This window comes from Phyllostomus hastatus, unplaced genomic scaffold (assembly GCF_019186645.2).
Source record: "Phyllostomus hastatus isolate PE091 unplaced genomic scaffold, TTU_PhHast_1.1 phas_scaffold_755, whole genome shotgun sequence".
Taxonomy (NCBI): Eukaryota; Metazoa; Chordata; class Mammalia; order Chiroptera; family Phyllostomidae; genus Phyllostomus; species Phyllostomus hastatus.
The window spans coordinates 10328291-10349076 of NW_025334039.1; the positions used below are offsets into that span (position 1 = coordinate 10328291).

The 20786-nt window shown below is 40.3% G+C and overlaps 1 protein-coding gene across 1 annotated transcript in view; it reads right to left on the reverse strand.

Annotated features, from left to right (window-relative positions):
- Positions 1-11415: 11415 nt before the first annotated feature.
- Positions 11416-20786, reverse strand: part of CFAP54 (cilia and flagella associated protein 54) — a 250390-nt gene continuing 241019 nt past the window's right edge. Inside the window, exon 68 of the mRNA XM_045826558.1 lies at positions 11416-11641. Within this exon, the coding sequence (XP_045682514.1) occupies positions 11522-11641 (120 nt within the window). The 3' untranslated portion in view covers positions 11416-11521. The remainder of the gene's footprint in view (positions 11642-20786) is intronic.

Consider the following 20786-nt stretch of genomic DNA (forward strand, 5'->3'; position numbering starts at 1 on the left):
GAGCCAGCAAATTATGACCTGTAGGTCAAACCTGGCCCTCTGTCTGTGCTTCTTCAGTTCTTGACCTAGTAAAGGCTTTACATTTTTAAACAATTAGGAAAAATCCAAAAAAGATTATTTCACGACACAAAAAAATTTTACAAAATTAAAATCGATAGGGTTCCATTGGAATGCAGCCATGCTCATTTGCTATGTATTGTCTATGGCTGCTTTGCATTGCAACAGCAGAGTTGACTAGTTGCAGCAGAAACACAACACTTAATACTATGTGACTCTTTATAGAACAAGTTTGCGGACTCATGGTGCTGTGTGAGCATATGAATCCTGGCACTGCTGCAGTCACTGTCACTACCATGAGGGAAACCACTGTGAATATGAAATGTCACAGGAAAGAGGGCTGCTGAGACGCCTGCTGAGAAATGCGCCCACAGCTCAGAAGTGGTCGTGAACCTGTGAAGTGAATCAGACCTGAAGCCCACCTTACCTCTGCACTTTTCAGCTACAAGTGCATAAATTCCCTCTATTGTATGATCCAGTCAGAAGTAGATCTTCTATTATTCAAAACAAAAAGATTTTTAATCAAGACTGTCATAAGATCCAGACATAACCTCAGCCTTTTTGGGCCTAATACACCCAAGCTTGACTCAAATCTCCCATTTCATACCTATGATGGTCCAAAGCCATTCTCACAATTTCTATAAATTCCCAAACACTTACTGTAACAGAGTACCATAGACTGGGTGGCTTAATCAACAAATGTTTATTTCTCACATCTCTGGAGGATAGGAAGTCCAAAATCAAGGTGCCAGCAATCCAGGTCTGGTGAGAGCCCTCCTTTCAGTTTGAGGACAGTGGCTTTCCTGCCGTATGGAAGAGAGCTAGCTAGCTAGTTCTTGGGTCCCTTGTTATAGGCGCCCTCATCTCATCATGAGGACTCTACCCTCGTGACCTCATCTAAACTTAGTGACACCCCAAGATCCCATCACACTGTGGGTACAGATTCAATACATGACTTTGGGGAGACACATTCCATTCATGGCGGTCGTGCCCTCACAGCCCTTGCCCCATGAACACCACACTCATGACATCTGCTGCGTATTGTTTACCCATTCAACCTCATCACTGGTTTCCCAATGAGTTTTTTTTTTGTTCACATGCTACCTGCCTGTCTTTGGTAAATGTTCATAACCTTCACCCATTTTTTTAAAATGAATTTTGGACCCTGACTGGTGTGGCTCAGTTGGTTGCGTATTGACCTGCAAAGTGAAAGGTCACTGGTTTGATTTCCAGTCAGGGCACATACCTAGGTTGAGGGCTCAGTCCCCAGCTGGTCGGGGCACGCACGAGAGGCAACCAATCGATGTTTCTTTCCCTCTCTTTCTCCCTCCTTTCCTCTCTACTTTCTCTTTTTTTAAAAAGAAGAATTTCAGTTATTTCCCATTTCATTACCAAATAAGATGAGTCTTTATTCACTAACAATAAATAAAGACTTACGTTGGGATTTAAAACAACAAAACAGGCCTCCACACATTATATTAAACATTCCATTTGACTTCCAGCCCTAATCCATGTCCTGCAATAAACCTTGATATTAACGTAGTCGCACCAGCTCTCTCATGTTCAGTGTCTGTATGGCGTACGTGGCTCTGTCCTTTTACTTAATTCTGCGGTGTTTAATTTGCTGTTAAGTTCATCCAGTGAATTTTCTATGTCAGATATATTTTCTTTTTTTTTAAAGATTTTATTTATTTATTTTTAGAGAGGGAAGGGAGGAAGATAGAGAGAGAAACATCAATGTGTGGTTGCTGGGGGTTATGGCCTGCAACCCAGGCATGTACCCTGGCTGGGAATAGAACCTGTGACACTGGTTCGCAGCTCGCGCTCAATCCACTGAGCTACACCAGCCAGGGCAGATATGTTTTCTTTTCAGTCCCAAGACTTCCACTTGGTTCTTTTTTCCTATGTGTTTCATTATCTTCCCTGATATTCATCATCTCTTCACTTGTTATATCAATTTTTTTTCCAATAGGTCTTTTACATGTATATCGTGGTTACTTTAAAATCTGCATCCGGGACTTCTGTAGATCTGTAACTGGTTTTCCCAGTTCTAGCAGACTGTTCAACTGATGTCAAATCGCCTTGATCTCGTGGCAGCTTGAGAGAATGGGCTTCGTTGTTCTGCCCTTGGACCTCAGTTGTATGTAGTCTTTAGCTCTGGCATTTTCATTCTTCAAGTGTGGCCTTCTTAAGGTTTCAGTGAAAAGCACAAAGCATTTAATAAGTCCCTTTTACTTGGATGGACTTGAATTCCAAAACTTGTCTCTCTGGCACCAAGTTAAAATCTCCGCTCAGCTCCTTAACCTTCCAGCTGTTACATTCCACTGGATCCCCTCACCACGGGCAAGTGCAGTTTGGTGGTCAGCCAACAATTTGAGGTGAATTTGTGCCCAGATCTGGGAGCTCCCCACCCTCTGACCTCTGCATCCTCAGTCCAGTCAGCCTCTTCCAGGTTGGGCTCTGACCGTACGCACTTTACCAGACGAGAAGAGCTCTCAGGAAAAAAACTGCTTAAATGTGGATCTCACCTAGTCTGCTTCCCTTATTTCAAGAATCATATCCCCTCCTGGGTTTCCCCATATTTTCAGCCATTCCCTAGGAGATTCAAACAGTTATTTTAATTCTGATTTTATAGTTGTTTATACTGTTTTTAAGTCAAAAGTTGAAAACTGTAATTACTAGGTAGGTGGTAGTTCAATAAAAGCACCTCTGTTACCAGCAGTGAACTCCTCTTAATAAAAAACAAACAAAAACCCTCTGGTCTTTCTAGTCGGAATTGAACTTTCCTGAAAGGTGTATGTAATAATTTAAGATGTAACAATAGTGAGTGATAACTGTATTGAGCATCCAGCATCTGCTCGCCAATTTTCCTGGTGCTTTTATCTACCCCTGATTCATACATGAGAAAATTGAAGTGCAGAGAGGTTAAGAAACTTTGCCCGCGTTCAGGGGGGTGGCAAATAGTAAAGCCAGAAGTCCAACCCACATAACCCAGTGTCACTGCTGACTCCCTGAACCACTATGCCACGACTGTGCTTAAGTGTGGGCTGGTTGTTCCTTAGTGGAGCCATGTCAGAGGAAATTTAAGCTTATGGAAGGTAATTGAAATAAATAATCTTTGCAGTTCCCTTAAACCTATACATTCATTATCTTATAAAAAGTATAATCCTTTATCAGTCAAAAATAATTAGTTTTTAAGCCCTGGCTGGCGTAGCTCAGTGGATTGAGCTCGGGCTGTGAACCAAAGTGTCACAGGTTCGATTCCCAGTCAGGGTACATGCCTGGGTTGCAGGCCATGACCCCCAGCAACCGCACATTGATGTTTCTCTCTCTCTTTCTCCCTCCCTTCCCTCTCTAAAAATAAATAAATAAATAAAATAATTAGTTTTTATCAGAAAGATTATTTTCTCTCAATTAGAAAATGTACACATAAAATGTTATTTCCATGTATACTCAGCCCCTGCAGAATTGTTTCCTTTTTCTCTACTTCAGAATTTGACTCACAGCACCTCAGGCAGAACTGTGTGTGTGTAGTTACCTGAATCATGGCCATGCTAGTTGTATATTGCATTCACTCTGAATGCAGTGTCAAGACGGATAAACCAACTAACTTCAAGCTTTTCAAAGCATCAGCTTTCATAAACCAACTTACTCCAAGCTATTCAAAGCATAAGCCTTCGAAGTTTTGAAAGTTATAATTTTGGTATGTGTTTCCATGCCACCCCAAATATACTTGAAAAATATTTTTAACCAGTGAAATTGCTCTAAGGAAAAAAAAAGCCAATTAAAGTGTTTTTCCTTAGACAAAAACAAAACTGTTTTTAAGATCAATAACAATATCCCTTTCCTTGATAACCTTCACTTGCTACCTGCCTCCCAAATTAATTTTAAATGAATTCATGAGTCATGGATAGTGTTTTACAAAAATAAAATAAATGAAAAGCCCTTGAAAGAAAGTCTATGATCTACAAATCCTCGGAAGTCTAGACCTTGAAATGATTTATTAAATGGGTTGCATTTTACTGTAGGCTGCTGTTTAAGACATGGTTCATTGAGAAGATGCTCTGATTGTTGTGGAAAATCCACCCACACGCGGGGAGATAATGAAGCACGAACTTTATTACCCGGGAGCCCAGAGAGGGTGGCTAACATCCAAATCCTCTGAGCACCTATCCTCACTCTCCCGGGGTTTAAACAGTCCCGGGCTTCCTACCTACGTGGCGAAGCAAGGTTACAAAAGCCGAAGGCGGAAGTTAGGTCCAGCTACCTTATATGGGAGACAAAGAGAAAACTCAGGAGGAATTTGCAGAAGCTACAGAGCACAGGAGCTTATCATGGGAGTCTGTGTACGACCTTGAGTAACTGGCCGTTGCTTTGGTTACGACTTGTCAGCTTCTACAGTCCTGTGTGAAACTTTGCAAGTGTTACAGTTACAGAGCATAAGAAACTTTTGGAGTTTTCTTTTCCTGCCACATGATAAGAACCCACAGGAAAAACTGTTTTCTGGAATTAGTACCAGGAATACCATCACTTCTCCTAAGTTCGGGGTCTGTCTTCCCCTTGTGCCACCATTCATCTTGTCATCTTGTAACGTGCCATGTGTACTGACCAACACGAGCTGCAGAAAAGCACACGGCCACGTCTCTGGCTCACCCCTAGGAAGTGTAAGGTCGTCACAGAATCTTTTTTCAAGTAATTGACTCCTGGCTCCCTCTTACCTTCCTGCCTTTATTTGCTTTCTTTGTTTCACTTTGCTTATGTGGTTTTAATTCATCTTACCTTTGTATTGAATGCATGCCTGTAAGCTCCCTTATACCCCCTTTTGAGCAAGTCTGAATATAATCTGGAATTGACTATCACAGTTTTAAAAATAAGAGCCATCAAACTGTAAATAAAATTGAGACACAAATGAAAACCTGAGCAAATTTTACAAAAACATACAGAAAGGGTTAACACCCTTGATAGTGAGGGTTCTTGGAGATCAACAAGAAAAAAACAAATGAACAAACAAGGAAAAAAATGAGCAAAAGTCCTGAAGAGGCATGAAATAGGGAAAAATGCATTGGGCTGATAACAAATGTGAAAAACATTCAACCTCAGTTGTAGTCAAAGAAATGCAACCCAAAATTTAATGAGAAACCGCTATAAAAAAAGAGAGAAAATAAATGTATTTCCTTGCAATCCACCCACCTCATCCCCTGACCCCAAGGAGAGGGACAGACATATAAATAAGCATCTGTAAAATGGAGTGAGTATGAAAGGGCGTGTGTCCTGCACGGAGGTGTCAGGTCCCCTGGTGAAGGCAGGTCTTTGGTGAAGGCAGGGCCCTGGTGCGGGAGACGCCTGGGCTGGGTCTGGAATGAAGAGCTGGTGTCCTTAAATGTTGTTTTTTGAAGAAGAGGATGGCCTAAGTGGCACTCCTTGTGTACCTAGTCTCTGGTGTTTAGTGGGCACTTGATAAATACTTGTTCACTAAAGAATGAGAAAGGACACTTCTTGCCAGGAAGCAAAGGCACAGGGTAGCGATGAGCAATGTCAGCTGAACAAACTGTGTGCACGAATGAGTGAGCTAAGTTTGTCAGGGAACTAACTACTAATGTGTCTCTGAAAGATATACTCAATGACCAGCCTCCAAAGGACAAAAACAAAGATCCCCCCCCACCCCGCCCCCACCTATGGATCATTACCTAGCAGAAAGAACTCGAGACAATTCCTTTGGATCTAATTACATCCTGGTTTTTAGAACTGCATTAGATGAACCAAACCACAAAGGTCTCCTGCACCAGCTCGGGCACTTCCCAGCCAGCAGGCTCTGGAATGGCCCGTCTGTGCCTCGTCTTAGGGAGTGTGGACAGCCGCCTCCAATCCGTATACTTTTCAGTCTGGAGGTTGTTTGTTTGTTTGTTTGTTTGTTTTTTCCTGGCTACTAGGGAAGATAATTCGATGTGCTATAGGAAATATATTTAAATGTCAACACACAGTGTCACAGTGGTGGAACTTCTGGCCAACTTTTATTTTTTACTCTGGACCTTTTGATATTTTGCAAATTCTCTATATTCATCCTAAATTGCTTTCATCGTGACAAGAAAAGAAATCAGTTTAAGAATTTCTTGTGAATCTTGTGGGGAAGAATTAAATTAGGAAATTTGGGAAGTGACTTAGAACTCTTCAACTTACTTCGAAATCGATGGAGTTTTCCCATTGTGGGCAGCTTAAAGGGAGGGTTCAGGGTGATGTGCGCTTGGGCAGAATGTGGTTTCAGACCTGTTCCAATCTAAGCTATTAAATACAAAATGTATGAATGTTATCTTAAATATCAAACAGGACCAAAGGCAATTTAATAGCAATTAATTTCGTGCTATCTCCAAAGCCCCAGTTGAAAATGTCCTTGTCGCAATAAAATTCCTGTTCCTCTTAACCCAGCATTTTCACTAATGAATTTAATTATAAAGAGAACTGCTGCTGTCACCAAAGCCTCCTTTTTTTCAAAGACTTCTTCTTAATCACGCCTGTTTTTATGACAAAAAAATAATATGTTGCCATGGAAATTCTGGTGTCAAACTGGCAACTCATAAAGCTCCACTGAAGTGTGAAGCAAAAATAGGAAATGTCTTCAGTAAAGAGAAAAATCTTAATATGTTTTCTTAAAACACTGAAATTATGATAGTAGATGGATTTTCCAAGAGAACCTCATTGCGTGTAAGTAGCAGCCATGTAAAAACTTCTGCATATTATCTCATTTCAGAAAATCAAATTATTTAAAGTATAACTAGATACCCCACAATTGATAGAAAATGTACAGGGAGTCTTCCTCAATTTAATTAAACATTTGTCGAGGCTCTACTACCTTATATTAAAATTAATATTTTCATAGATTGACTTTGCTAAAATTGGGCCCGTGTATAGTTTGAAGTTAGCCTCAAAATGATTTTTAGTTGTCACTGAAACCCCGAATAGTGGAACCAGATGTGAACTACTCAGTTAACAGCTGTACACAGAGGGCAGAGTCGTAGCTCATGTGTGAAGGCGGTTTCCTGATGGGGAGCCAAGAGCCATACAGAACATTCTAGCCAACAAGCAGGGGAAGATAAAGGGGTGTTTGTTTTTAGCTTTTATGAAATATATGATGCATATAAAAAACTAGAGACAAATATAACAAACCCCCAGATTATAAAAGACAATTTTGCAAATACAAATGAAACTTCTTGGGCACTTTTCCTATGACACCTTCCTCCTCCTGCACCCGTGAGGCGACCACAAACCTGATTCTGGGGTGGACCACTAACTAAACTGTGCTTAAAAAATGTCTCAGCCCATACTTACACGCCCATAAACACATGTATTATGTCATTTTGCCTGTTTTTAAAATGTTATATAAGTGGTATCTTCCTATATGTGTTCTTCTGCAATATTTCATTTTTTTCTTTTGCTTAACCTGCTTTTGAAGTGTATCCAGATTGATATATGCTCTATTATATGAGAAATAGTAATTCATTCATAACTTCTCTGTAGTAGTCTGTTATTCAGTAATTGACAGCTTTCGTATAATATTCTACTGTATGATAACACCATTATACACTTATCCATTCTCCACCTTAGGGATACTTAATAGGTTTTGAGTTTCTTTTACTACTACTGCTGCAATCAGTGCATCAGTGAACATTTTTGCACAAGTCTGTTTGAGCATGTGAGTGAGATTTTCTTTGGGGATAACCACAGGTATTTCAAATATGAGAAAGAGTAGTTAACCTGGGGACTTTCTGGGTCCATTCTTTTCTCCCCTAACCCACAGTTTGGGGCTCGTCCAACCCTGTGCACACATAGATAATAAATAAGTTACAAACAATATTTTATTTTTTATGGATTGACCATGATGATATTATTTCACCTAATTTTCCAGGTGTTGTGGACACCCAGTAAGTGCCAAGATACATTAGTGTAAACAGTAATAAACTCAGTCTCAAGTTAAATAAACGCCAAAGGAACGGGGACAAGCTCACACACTTACGACACCCTTGCGCTAAGGGTAAAAGACTGGGTTGTGGAAATGGAACAACACAAAACTAAGTGCCAAAGGGCACTGTTTGGAGCCAAAGGAGCAGGCCCCGGGCAGTGCTTCAGGGGCGCTGGGAGCCAGTCCTCTGTCATCTGAACTGGGACAGGCAGATTCGTATAAGGTGGTCTAAAAGGGCAGCTCACAGGCAGAAACCACGTTTCTAGTACTCTCTGGAAAGGTACCATTTCCCCCCTGCAATTCAGTGAAGAAGAACAGTCAACTGGGGTGGAGAATGTGTAAAGTGCCTACACATGAAGCAAACCCTGACCACAGCATTTAAGCCTCTGAATGGCCGGCAGGTGATCAATTTCCAAAGCAATCTCCTGGAGACTGACACAGAGAGAGATACAAGATAGGGAAGCACTGGGGTTTTGTTACCTGTCAGTGAGCTGCAGCACCAGCTCCTGTTCCTCAGCTTTCCATTTCCCTCCGTCTCTTTCTGCTTCCCTCTTCCCCCCCTTTCCATGTGCCTCTTGTCATTCTCTGCTATAATTAAAACAAATAGACAACTTGCAGGTGTCTGCTATAAAGCATTTGCAAACACTGTACACTGCATAAAAAAAAAGCAGCTGCAGATGTGTGTAATTTGGTCTTTAGAAAAAACCTGAAGGATTTCTGGATATAAACATATCTTTCATCCTAGTAGATGTTGAATTTTTTTTTTGTTTCTACTTTAGCCCAGTTTATCACCATTTCCTTGCTGCCTTGCACAGAAAGCTTCAATTCTAGTGAGTGCTGTTATTATTGGAGAAGAGATGGGAGATTTCTGGAATGATGGCTTAACGTGGGGAAACCGTGACCATGGGGTCAGGTGCAGTCTGAGACGGCGTTTCTCTCAGTCCAAACAACACCCGAGAAAAACAGCATCGGTAAGTTTCTAAATTTGGAGAGAAAGTGAAAATGTGCTGAAATGTTATCTGTAATACTTTGAAGGGAACTTCCTTCTGCAGAGGAAACCAATACGCTGGCATGGATAACATTGGGGACATCGCCTGCTTTCTTGGGACACCCATTTAGGTCTGCAAGTCATTTAAAAAAATCTGCTCCTAGGATAGATCAGTGTTCCAACTTGAGCTTGAGGCTTGGCTATGTCTTCCTCTCCCTTAACATTCAAATTTCTCAGCACCGTGGAGCGGGGACAAAGAACTCAGCTTCTCCAGTCAGACAGAGCTGGGATTTAAGTCCTGGCTCTCCCTCTAACTAACTGGGACCATTGGGGAAGTTACTTAATAGCCTACCTTTGTAACATGGGGTCAGTCACCCTATGTGCCTCGTGGTGCACATAGGGTGCACATAGGGTATAATTCTTGTAAGGACAGAAGGAGGCAGTGAATAGAGTACTTACTAACACAGTGCCTGCCGTGGTCAGGGTAGACAACAATGGCAGAGGTAGTGATGGTGAAGGTGGTGCTACCTTTGCTTCCCTTCCTTTTAGAGCCCCATAATACCATCTTTCCTAGGTCACATCCTTTCCCCCTCCCTCCCTCCCTTATTTCCTTCCTTCCTTCTCTCCATCCATCCCTTCATTCACTCATTCAACAGATATTTTAGGTCTCTACTATGTGCCAGGCATTGTTCTAGGGTTCTATAAAACAGTGTTTGCCTTTATATCCACAAATACTTACAATTTTAAAAAGCATGCAATTAATAAAAACTTAGTAGTGATGTAGAATGGACATGTAAATACATTCCAGAAAGTTAACATTAGGTTGATGTGAATGGCCTTGGTCATGCTATACTGCCACACCTATATGGAAGTGCACTGCCTCTGGTTGTGCCTTTCTGCCCCTGGGGGGCTAAACTTTGCATAATAAATTAAACTTCCCCTGGGAGAAACACAAAATCCTTGAAAGCATTCTCTATCCCAGCAAAAACTTTATAAGCCCCAGGAGAGCCATCACTATCTGAAAAGCTTTTCTGTTTGACCCAAACTTTACCTCATAAAAGAATATAGTCATCAAGCAATTATTTTTCTGAATTCATTGGGAAATATTTTGTTCCTTTCCTATTGGTCTTCTTGCCTTCCTTTCTTCCCTGACTGTTGAATACTGCATACTTATTTTCCCTGAAAGCCAGGCCTTCATTCATTTCATTCATTCATTCATTTCCTTCCACTAACTCTACATTTATTGACTATCAACTAGTGTGTGGAATTTGCCACGGCTCCCCTTCATCATCAGTGATGGTACCCTATCACATATGAATGAAGCCCATAGTCTTCACTCTAGTTTCACCCTTAGAATTTCTTATCTTCTATCATGATTGTCTGCTACCGATAGGTAGTAGGAAAGTCCTTTGCACATGTATCATATTCATTTTCATTTTCATGTGTCTGTTCTTTTATAGCTTCCTGCCAACCAGCAAATTTTCAACCATCAAAATCCTTCAAATTAAAAGCTTGCTCAAGACTCATTGCTTCTATAGTGTATCCTAGGACAATTCTAGTTTGGCTATTTCCAAACTTTGGAACATTGATGCTAAAAAAAAAATGAGCCAGAAATGCATGATCCTCTTCCAGGTTGGCAGGGAAATGGGAACTCTTGGCAGATGACTGTTACCACTTCAGGTGTTGTGTTAGCGCCTCCTTACATTACCTCGCTTATTTAATCCACACAGCAATCCTGTTAGTATTTCTGTCTTACTGGCAAGGGAACAGCAGCTTAAACAATTTATTACTTTCACAAAGTAGCAGAACTAGGAAGAGATGAGGCTACTATTCAAACTCAGATCTATACAATTCCATAGCCTGTGCTCTACAATTTGTGCAATGTTGCCTCTCAGAAGTATAAAAATATGAAAGCTCTAATTTGTTACAGATTTCTTCCCAAGCCCCGCAGACAAATTCCCCAAGTTAAGCTTACCACATGTTGAGATTTAATCCAGAATTTCTCTTCTTCGGCACTATTGACATTTTGGGCCAGATAAATCTTGACTGTGGGGAGCTCTCCTGGGAACTCTAGGATACTTCTCAGCATCCCTGGCTTCTACCCACTGGATGCCAGTCGCATCCTCCTTCCAGTTACAATCAAAAATGTCTTCAGAGATTACCACCCTAGATATAAAATCCTGCCACCCCACCCAACTTGAAAACTACTGGCTTAATTCAATTTTATTATCTGGATCCATCTAAAGACAATCAAAACAGAAACTAGTACATATAAACACGGGAATACTTGGACTGCACATATATTTTCTGTGAATAGTACTATAAAGCATCTTAAAGCAACAGCATTGTCATTTAATTCAAATGCAATGTAAAACATTGTTCAAAACCATAGTTTTTAAAGAAATTTTAGCTTGTGTAAGAAAACTTTATTTTGTTTGTTATAAGAGGACAGTTTCAAAACACTTCAACCAGGAAAAACAATAACAATGAAATCCTTCACAAGGTTAACATGTAAAGAATGCTCAGGGAATAATGGACACAATCCAATTGAAAAGGCTTCCATCCGATATGATGCAACCATTAGCAAGATCAAAAAGTCTCTCCAGATTGTATATAGATTGCCGCGACACAAAAAATGGAACCTGAGAAAAGGCATTAAAATATTCATTAAATGCATTGTTTCAAACTGTTGAGTGAAGTAAAGTTCTCATCATATACAAATACCAATTCCATGGAATAATTTTATGTGAAAGATATTTAATTCTTGCCTGAGGTAAGACACGAAGTTTCACATCTTCACACTGCTGAAATGTCATATATATCATTCTATATCCTATTAAGATTCATATCTATGAGTCTATAAAAAAGCATATAGATTCATATCTATGAATCGATAAAAGTGAGTCTATAAAACAGCAGATACTTCCAGAAACATGGACTATTTGTATTTACATAATCACTGTGTATGATTCTAAATGTAGGGCTTTCAGCTTACACCCTGCCACAGTGAAGCCAATTGTGTTAGGAGCTCATTCTCCACACCAAGGACTAGTGTAGCCAAAGTTATCTGAGAGACTAGAAAAGGGGAAATAAGACTGCTTTTGTGAGCGTAGCATTGGTTGTTGGAGTGGGAGAAGGGCAGGAATGAGAAACATGAAGAAAAGAAAACAATGCTTACTGGGGACCCACTTCATGCGAGTCTAGATACTTCTGAAGATGAATGAATTAGATCCTTGTGGGCTTGAAAACCTTGGTAAGAGTTTAGAGGACAAGTTTTATTAATTCCTTGTCTGCTTGTTAAATGTTAACTCTCAAAAAAAATAACCTAAAAATAGAGACTAGGGTTTTTTTTCCTTTTCTTCACTTTATTGGATTAAAAAATGACAAAAGTGGACTTCTGGTTGAGATGGAGGTGTAGATAGACACGCTTCACTTTCTCCTGCACCCATAGAAAGAATTACAACTAGATCTCTAAACAAATAACATCCAAAACAATCAGAAAATCAAGGTGTATGCAAGTCCAATAACCAAAGATTTGAAGAAGCCACATTCATCCAGACGGGTAGGAGGTGCAGAGTTGCAGAGACAGGCAGAGAGGCACAGAGATGCAGTGTGGCACAGAGAGGTGGAGGTGGGAATGGATGGTCCCACATTCACATGCGGTGGATAAAGTTTGGGAGGGATACCTTGGGAGAGAGCAATCCCAGCCCCAGGCCAGACTGCACAGCCCAGGGTTCCAGTGCCAAGAAGATAAATCCCCATAACTTATGGCTGTAAATCTGGCCGGGGTTAGGGTGGCAGAAGAAACTGCCAGATTTTTAGGAGACTCCACCTAAAGGGCCTACATAGACTTAGAACATACACAAACCTACCCACCACCCTGGTGGTGGGATTCACCACCAGGGCAACAATTGGAAGGGTACCAGTCACACACGGGAAGTGGGCGAAATGACTGGAAATGGGGAGAGACTGGGCAAATCTCCAGAAGCCAGGGAGTGGCACTGTCCCCTCTGAGTCCTACTCCCACACAGAGCTATAAAATGGTGAAGCGGGTTGCTCTGCCCTGGTGATTACCTAAGGCTCAGCCCCACACAATTTACAGGTGCCTTTTCCACATTAGACCATGCTACTAAGACAGGGAGTCAAAGCAGTGTTACCTAACACACAGAAACAAACACAGGGAGGCTGTGAAATTGAGGAGAAAGAAATATGGCCCAAATGAAAGAAGAAAACAAAACTCCAGAAAAGGAACCACACACAACAGAGATAACCAACCTATCAGATACAGAGTTCAAAACACCGGTGATCAGGATGCTCAAAAAAACTCACTGAGTACAGCAACAACAGAAAGGAAGAAATGAAAGTTACACTAAATGAAATAAAGAAATATTTATAGGGAGACTTCTGGCCAAGGTGGAGGCATAGGTAGACACACTGTGCCTCCTGCACAACCAAGATAGGGACAACAATTTAGAAACAGAATAACAACCAGAACTGACAGAAAATTGAACTGTATGGAAGTTGGACAACCAAGAAGTTAAAATAGACCCATTCATCTAGACCGGTAGGAGAAGCAGAGTCCAGCAACTGCGCGCGGGTCGCAGCATGGAGAGCAGAGAGCATTGGGACCGGGTGCGTAAGGCATCTGAGGCACGTAAGACCACAGTGGGTGGACCCTGAGCGCGCAAGTGGCAGCTGGCAGACCCCAGCCGAGGGGTGGCAACCAGCAGACCCAGCGAGGCAGCGATTGTGAAGCGAGGCACTGCACGCAACCCAGGATCCCAGAGCTGGGAAATAGAGCCTTGGGGCACTGATTGAAAACACCTGTGGGGGTTGAGGTGCAGGGAGAGACTCCCAGACTCACAGGAGAGGTCGTTGGAAAGTCCCACGGGGTGCACAAGCCCACCCACGCGGGAATTGGCACCAGAGGGGCCCAGTTTGCTAGGGGGAAGCAGCGGAAGGGACTGAGGTCCGATGGAGAGCGGAGCAAGCACCATTGTTCCCTCTCGAAACCGGACCCCACATACAACGTCACAACCCAGAGACTGGGGTGCCCCACCGCCCTGGTGAACACCTAAGGCTCTGCCCCTCCTATGTAACAGGTGCAACCAGACCAAAGGAAAAAAAAAGATGGCTCAAACAGAATTGGAAGCCCCAGAACCAGTGCTTTTAAGCAACTAAGAGAGAGCCAACCTATCAGATACACAGTTCAAAGCACTGGTGATCAGGATACTCACAGAATTGGTTGATTTTGGTCACAAAGTAGATGAACAAATGCAGGATATGATAAGAGAAATGAAGGAAAATGCACAGGGAACCAATAGTGATGGAAAGGAAACTGGGACTCAAAACAATAGAGTGGACCAGAAGGAAGAAAGAAACAACCAAACAGAAAAGAATGGAGAAATAAGAATTCAAAATAATGAGGAGAAGCTTAGGAACCTCCAGGACATCTTTAAACGTTCCAACATCTGAATTATAGGGGTACCAGAAGGAGAAGAGGAAGAGCAACAAGTGGAAAACTTATCTGAACAAATAATAAAGGAAAACTTCCCCATTCTGGCAAAGGAAATAGACTTCCAAGAAGTCCAGGAAACTCAGAGAGTCCCAAAGGAGTTGGACCCAAGAAGGAACACACCAAGGCACATCATAATTACATTAGCCAAGGTAAAAATGAAAGAGAGAATCATAGAAACAGCAAGAGATAAGGAGGCAGTGACCTACAAAGGAGTTCCCATCAGACTGTCAGCTGATTTCTCAAAAGAGATCTTACAGGCAAGAAGGGGCTGGAAAGAAGTATTCCAAGTCATGAAAAGCAAGGACCTACATCCCAGATTGCTCCATCCAGCAAAGCTTTCATTTAGAATGGAAGGGCAGATAAAGTGCTTCTCAGATAAGGTCAAGTTAAAGGAGTTCTTCATTACCAAGCCCTTATTATATGAAATGTTAACAGGACTTATCTAAGAAAAAGAAGATAAAAAACATGTATGGTAAAATGACAGCAAACTCAAAATTATTAACAACCACACCTAAAACAAAAACAAAAAGGAACTAAGCAAACAACTAGAACAGGAACAGACCCACAGAAATGGAGATCACATGGAGGGTTAGCAACAGGGGAGTGGGAGGAAGAGAAAGGAGGAAAAGGTACAGAGAATAAGTAGCATAGATGGTAGGTAGAAAATAGATAGGGGGAGGGCAAGAATAGTATGGGAAATGTAGAAGCTAAATAACTTACGACACATGGACATGAACTAAAGGGGAATGTGGGTGGGAGAGGGTGTGCAGGGTGAAGGGGAATGAAGGGGGGGTAATGAATGGGACAACTGTAATAGCATAATCAATAAAATACATTTTAAAAAAGAAATATTTATAGGGAACCCTCAGTGGAGGGGAGGAAGCCAGGATTCAAGTCAGTGGTTTGGAGCATAAGGAAGGAATAAGCATTCAGCCAGAACGGAAAGGAGAAAAAATAATTTTTCAAAATTAGGATAGGCTATGGACCTTCTGGAACATTTCCAAATGTATCAACATCTGAATCATAGGGATGCTAGAAGCAGAAGAGGAAGACAAAGAGCAAGAAATTGAAAACTTCTTTGAAAAAATAATGAAAGAAGCCACATCATAATTATATGATAATTATATAACTTCCTTAATTTGGTGAAGGAAATAGACATACAAGTCCAAGAAGCACAGAGAGTCCTGAACAGGTTGGACCCAAAGAGGACCACACCAAGGCACATCATAATTAAAATGCCAAAGGTTAAAGATAAAGAGAGAGCAAGAGAAAAGCAGCACGAGAAAAGAAGAGAGTTACCTACAAAGGAGTTCCCATAAGACTGTCAGCTGATTTCTCAAAAGAAACTTTGCAGGCAAGAAGGGACTGGCAAGAAATATTCAAAGTGGTGAAAAGCAAGGACCTACAACTTATATTACTACACCAGCAAAGCTATGAATTAGAATGGAAGGGCAGATAAAGTGCTTCCCAGACAAAGTAAAACTACAGGAGTTCATCATCACCAAGTCATTATTATATGAAATGTTAAAGGGATTTATTTAAGAAAAAGAAGGTCAAAATCATGAACATTAAAAAAGGCAACAAATTCACAACTATCAATAACTGAATCTAAAAAAAACAAACAAACTAAGCAAACAAGCAGAACAGGAGCAGAATTACAGATGTGGAGTTCATTTGGAGGGTTATCAGCTGGGAGGCGGTAGGGCTAGAATGAGGGGAAAGGTGCAGGAATTAAGAAGAATAATTGGGAGGTACAAAATATACAGGGGGAGATAAAGAACAGTAAAGGAAATGGAGAAGCCAAAGAACTTTTATGTATGACCCATGGACATGAACTAAGCGGGGGGAGACTGCTGGAGGGAAGGGGGGTATGGGGCATAGGGGGCCAAAGAGGGCAACATTGGGACAACTGTGATAGCATAATCAATAAAATATAGTTTTAAAAAGTGACTAATGTATTCCAGTGTTATCATAACTTCAAATAATTAAGATGAATAGAAATAAAAATTAATAATATCTCCTTTCTCACTAAATCTTGGAGTAATTAGTGTTTGAGGAATACTCTTCCAAAACTGTTAAAATCCTCATACAAATGTACATTCATGTGGAGTTTTTTCTTTTTCCTTTTCTTTCTTTCCTTTTTTTTTTTTTGAAATAGAATAACCAGATTTCCATCATTTGCTTTTCCAATTACCAATATGTAAGAGAAATCCATCCTTAATCAATTCAGGAAGGTGGAACCACCGCATGGAGGTTCAGAGTGTGCCTTCTGGAATAAGACGGTTTGGCTCAATTTTTGAGCTCACCACAACACTAGCTTTGTGAGGTTAGTAAAATATTTGATGTGTTTAAACTTTAATTTTCTCATCCATAAAGTGGAAATAACAATAATTCCTATGCAGTGCTGTTGTTACAAGAATGGAAAGAGTTTACACATATAAAATACAGTTGACCCTTGAACAATGTCGGGAGTAGGGGTGCCAACCCTGCCACACAGTTGAAAATCTATGTATAACTTTTGACTCCCCCCAAAAACTTAACTACTAATGGCCTATTGTTGGCTAGAAACCTTATTGATAGCGTGAACAGTTGATTAACACATATTTTGTATGTTATTTGTATTATATACTATATTCTTACAGTAAAGTAAGCTAGAACAACAAAATATTAAGAGAGCCATAAGGAAGAGAGCATACATTTATAGTATAGTCAGTATTTATTTTAGAAATCCACATGTAAATGAAATCAAACCGTTCGAATCATGTTGTTCAAGGGTCCACAGTACTTAGAAGGGTACCTACCATAGACACCCGGCAGAGGCAATGTCTTATTATCACTACTGAACACATTGTTTTCAGTGGCTATACAACAATGCATGAAATGGACATATCCTAATTGATTCAATCATTTACCAAAGAGGTTGTTTCTCATTTTTGTACATGCTTGCCTATTTATATATCTCCTGGGTATGGGTGCTTTAATTTCTGTGTTACTGATTTCCCAAGGTGGTTCGTTTAGTCAAAGGGTATTTACATTTTATTTTTTAACATTTCCTGCAAGTTACCTTCCAAATAGGTTCTGTCAATTAATACTTCAATTAGAAATATATGAGGGTTTTCCCATACCCAGAGTAGCATATTATTGTGGAATGTTACAAAACTTTGTTTGCCATTTAATGACTATTTTTATTTATTATAAAATGGAAAACATTTTGGAGAACTAATATTAACTACTTTATTAATATGTTGAAATACATGTGATTACTATGGTTATTTTCCTTACATCTCATTGCTATTTAATTGCACTAAATATTCAGTCTATTATATACTGATGAAAGGCCTCACATCCAATAATACCCTCTAGTAGGTAACTTTCAAAGTAGTACACACAGAAATAATAATTAACATTAAAATATTTGTGTTTTCTCTTGTGCTCTCTGTTATTGTATCATTCTTCTGATGTCAAAGATAAAAGATAAAAGTGGTTAAAAAAACACAAAGTGGCCAAGTTAGTTTTAGATTACATTAGAAGTATCTTATGACATAATTCACACACTCAATACAAATAGAGCGCTTTGGCCTCTAACCCTTGACAGTGAACCTGCAGAAACAAATGGCTATCTGTCAAAGGATGAGGATTGATTGCTAAATTTATTTATAGAGGCCACAAGTAAAAGTTTCAGATCAGGAAGATAAAATGAAAATAGTTGTCAACCTGAAGTTATTAATTCATATACGTCTTCTGGAGAACACAAGTTACCCTACAGTGTCAGAACTTATCCTTGTGTCGTTACTACTATGTTTCGAGACATCTAGGCATTTTAAGCCCTTTGGTGGACTTTGAAGTCTAATGCTTCAATTTAGCTATTTCTATTATGCTGTAACACAGTAGTCTGCATTTTCTATTGCTGAACACAATTCTTCAAATAAAATTTTGACTGAAATACAACATAAAGAGAGAAAACGGAGAAATCTTAAGTATACAACTTGATTTTTTTTTTCCCAAAATGAACACATCCTCATAACCATCACTCAAATCAAGAAACAGAACATGTCTGGCATCTAAGAAGTCCCCTGGCGCTCCCTCTTTGTCACTAACCCTCCCTCCTTCCTGCAAAGTAACCACTTTCCTGTCTATGCCAATATTTTAGTTTCGTGTGTCACTATTATTTTTAACTGTTTTTAAGTAGAATCATAAAATATGCACTCTGCCACGTCTGTTGTTTTTGCTCAGCATCATGTTCCTCAGATTCACCTGTGTCATGGAGAATTACCGATAATTTGGTCATTCTTATTGAGGCATACTTTCCCTTGTATGCATGTATCACACTGTCAACCATCCTACTGGTGTTAGATAAATTAGGGCAATGCTCGGCTAGTAAATGTCCTTGGGCCTTTGGGGCTTCTGCACCCCCCGCTTCCTTAGCACTACTCGGCACACCCTGCCCGTCATCCCCCAGCCAAGGCACCACTTGGTGAAAAGTGAGAGAGCTGGCGGTGATGTCATCATCATGGGTATATGCTTTTTATAGAGACCTATTTAAGCAAATAATCCTTTAAGACCAAAAAAGACCCATTAGAAAAAACATAACAGTTTAGGCTGTCCATATCAAGGCTTATTCTGACTGCTCAAGAATTGAACAGCCAGAGAAAAGAGCCTTTGAGATCTGACATCCATCCTATTGTACACAAAGAACAGCTTCTCTCTCTCTCCAGCCCCCTCTACCCAGGAAAGTATTTTCACCAATAAGGAACTAATAAAGGATCTCAAACAGGGAAAATCCTCTTTAAAATATCAAAAACTTTAATCAGAACTGAAAGAATGAGCTATGCCATCAACAATAAAGTGCCTAGGGCTTATAGGCTAGATGCAAGTTCCTGGCCAGTGGTTCAGTGCTTGTAATCAGGGGTTTGTGGGAAGAACTGAAGGAAAAATTTTCTCAAATAGAGGACTTAACAGAAATGCCTATATTCAACATGTTGTGAAACTGAACGTCCATTCCTCATTCTGTGTGGAGATGCGAGGGTATGTGTTCTGAAATAGTACTTAGGCATGATTATATCTCACTTACATCGTTGCCTTTATTTTCGGAAGATGGTTTTAAAGCTTTTTCAAGTCCTGCTTTTATAGTCTGGAAAAATTTTTTCATCAAGAAAGGAACATTTCTTGAAGATTGGACATGGGCTGGAGTCTTTGCTTATAGAGTTCATTTCCTTTGTAAATTAACTATTAAAATGGAAGTCAAAAGAAAATGTGATTGAACTATGAGTCACAATGTAGAATGTATTTTTAATCACGAGTGGGTGCCGAGTATAATGTTTTTTCCCCTACTTCTATGTTAAAAATAAAGTTTAAGCCAGAAAGTATGTTTCCTAGTTCCTTTAGAACACTTCTAATTCCTGAAAATAAGGATTAACTGATCATCCTTGTGTATTTATTACCAAGGATCTTCGTTTTCTTTTTTTTGATATATTTTTTAAAGATTTTATTCATTTATTTTTAGAGAGGGAAGGGAGGGAGAAAGAGAGAGAGAGAGAAACATCAATGTGCGGTTGCTGGGGGTCATGGCCTGCAACCCAGGCATGTGCCCTGACTGGGAATCGAACCTGCGACACTTTGGTTCGCAGCCCGAGCTCAATCCACTGAGCTATGCCAGCCAGGGCCGATCTTCGTTTTCTTAATTTTTAACTGATTTTGCATGCAGACTTCCCCCAAGAAGGAAACCATGTCCCTTGGCCAGGGGCAACTCTTGGAGAGGGCAGAGGGCAGCGGAGGGCTGTCGGGGAGCACGTCCCCAGGGCTGCGAAAGCAAGTCCTGGAGGGGAGTCTGGGTGGCTCTGAGCAGGAGCCGTGGCGGCGGGAAACTGAACTCAGTGGTCAACTATGGAACCATTAGACAAGGGCCAATATGGCAAAATGTATACTAGTATATAACCACAATAAGCTAAGGGGAAATTTAAAGTAATAACTAAGTAAGAATTCATGTAGCAAACTTCCAGATGCTTCTTTTCTGGGTCATGGTAAAACAGGCTTAATACAATTCCAGCATTACTTCTGTTAATCACTTTACTTGATTACTCTTGGGAACATTCCCCTCTCTAGAGTATGAAGAAGAGAATTGGAAATTAAAGAGTAGAGAGAAAATTCATTAGTAATACCTTCCCCCAAACTTAAATATGAAGGAATTCAATCATTTCACCTGAAGCCCAAATTCCCTATGGAAGACCTAGAACCTTCCTTAAAATTTCCAAAACCTGAATGAAGCTGGA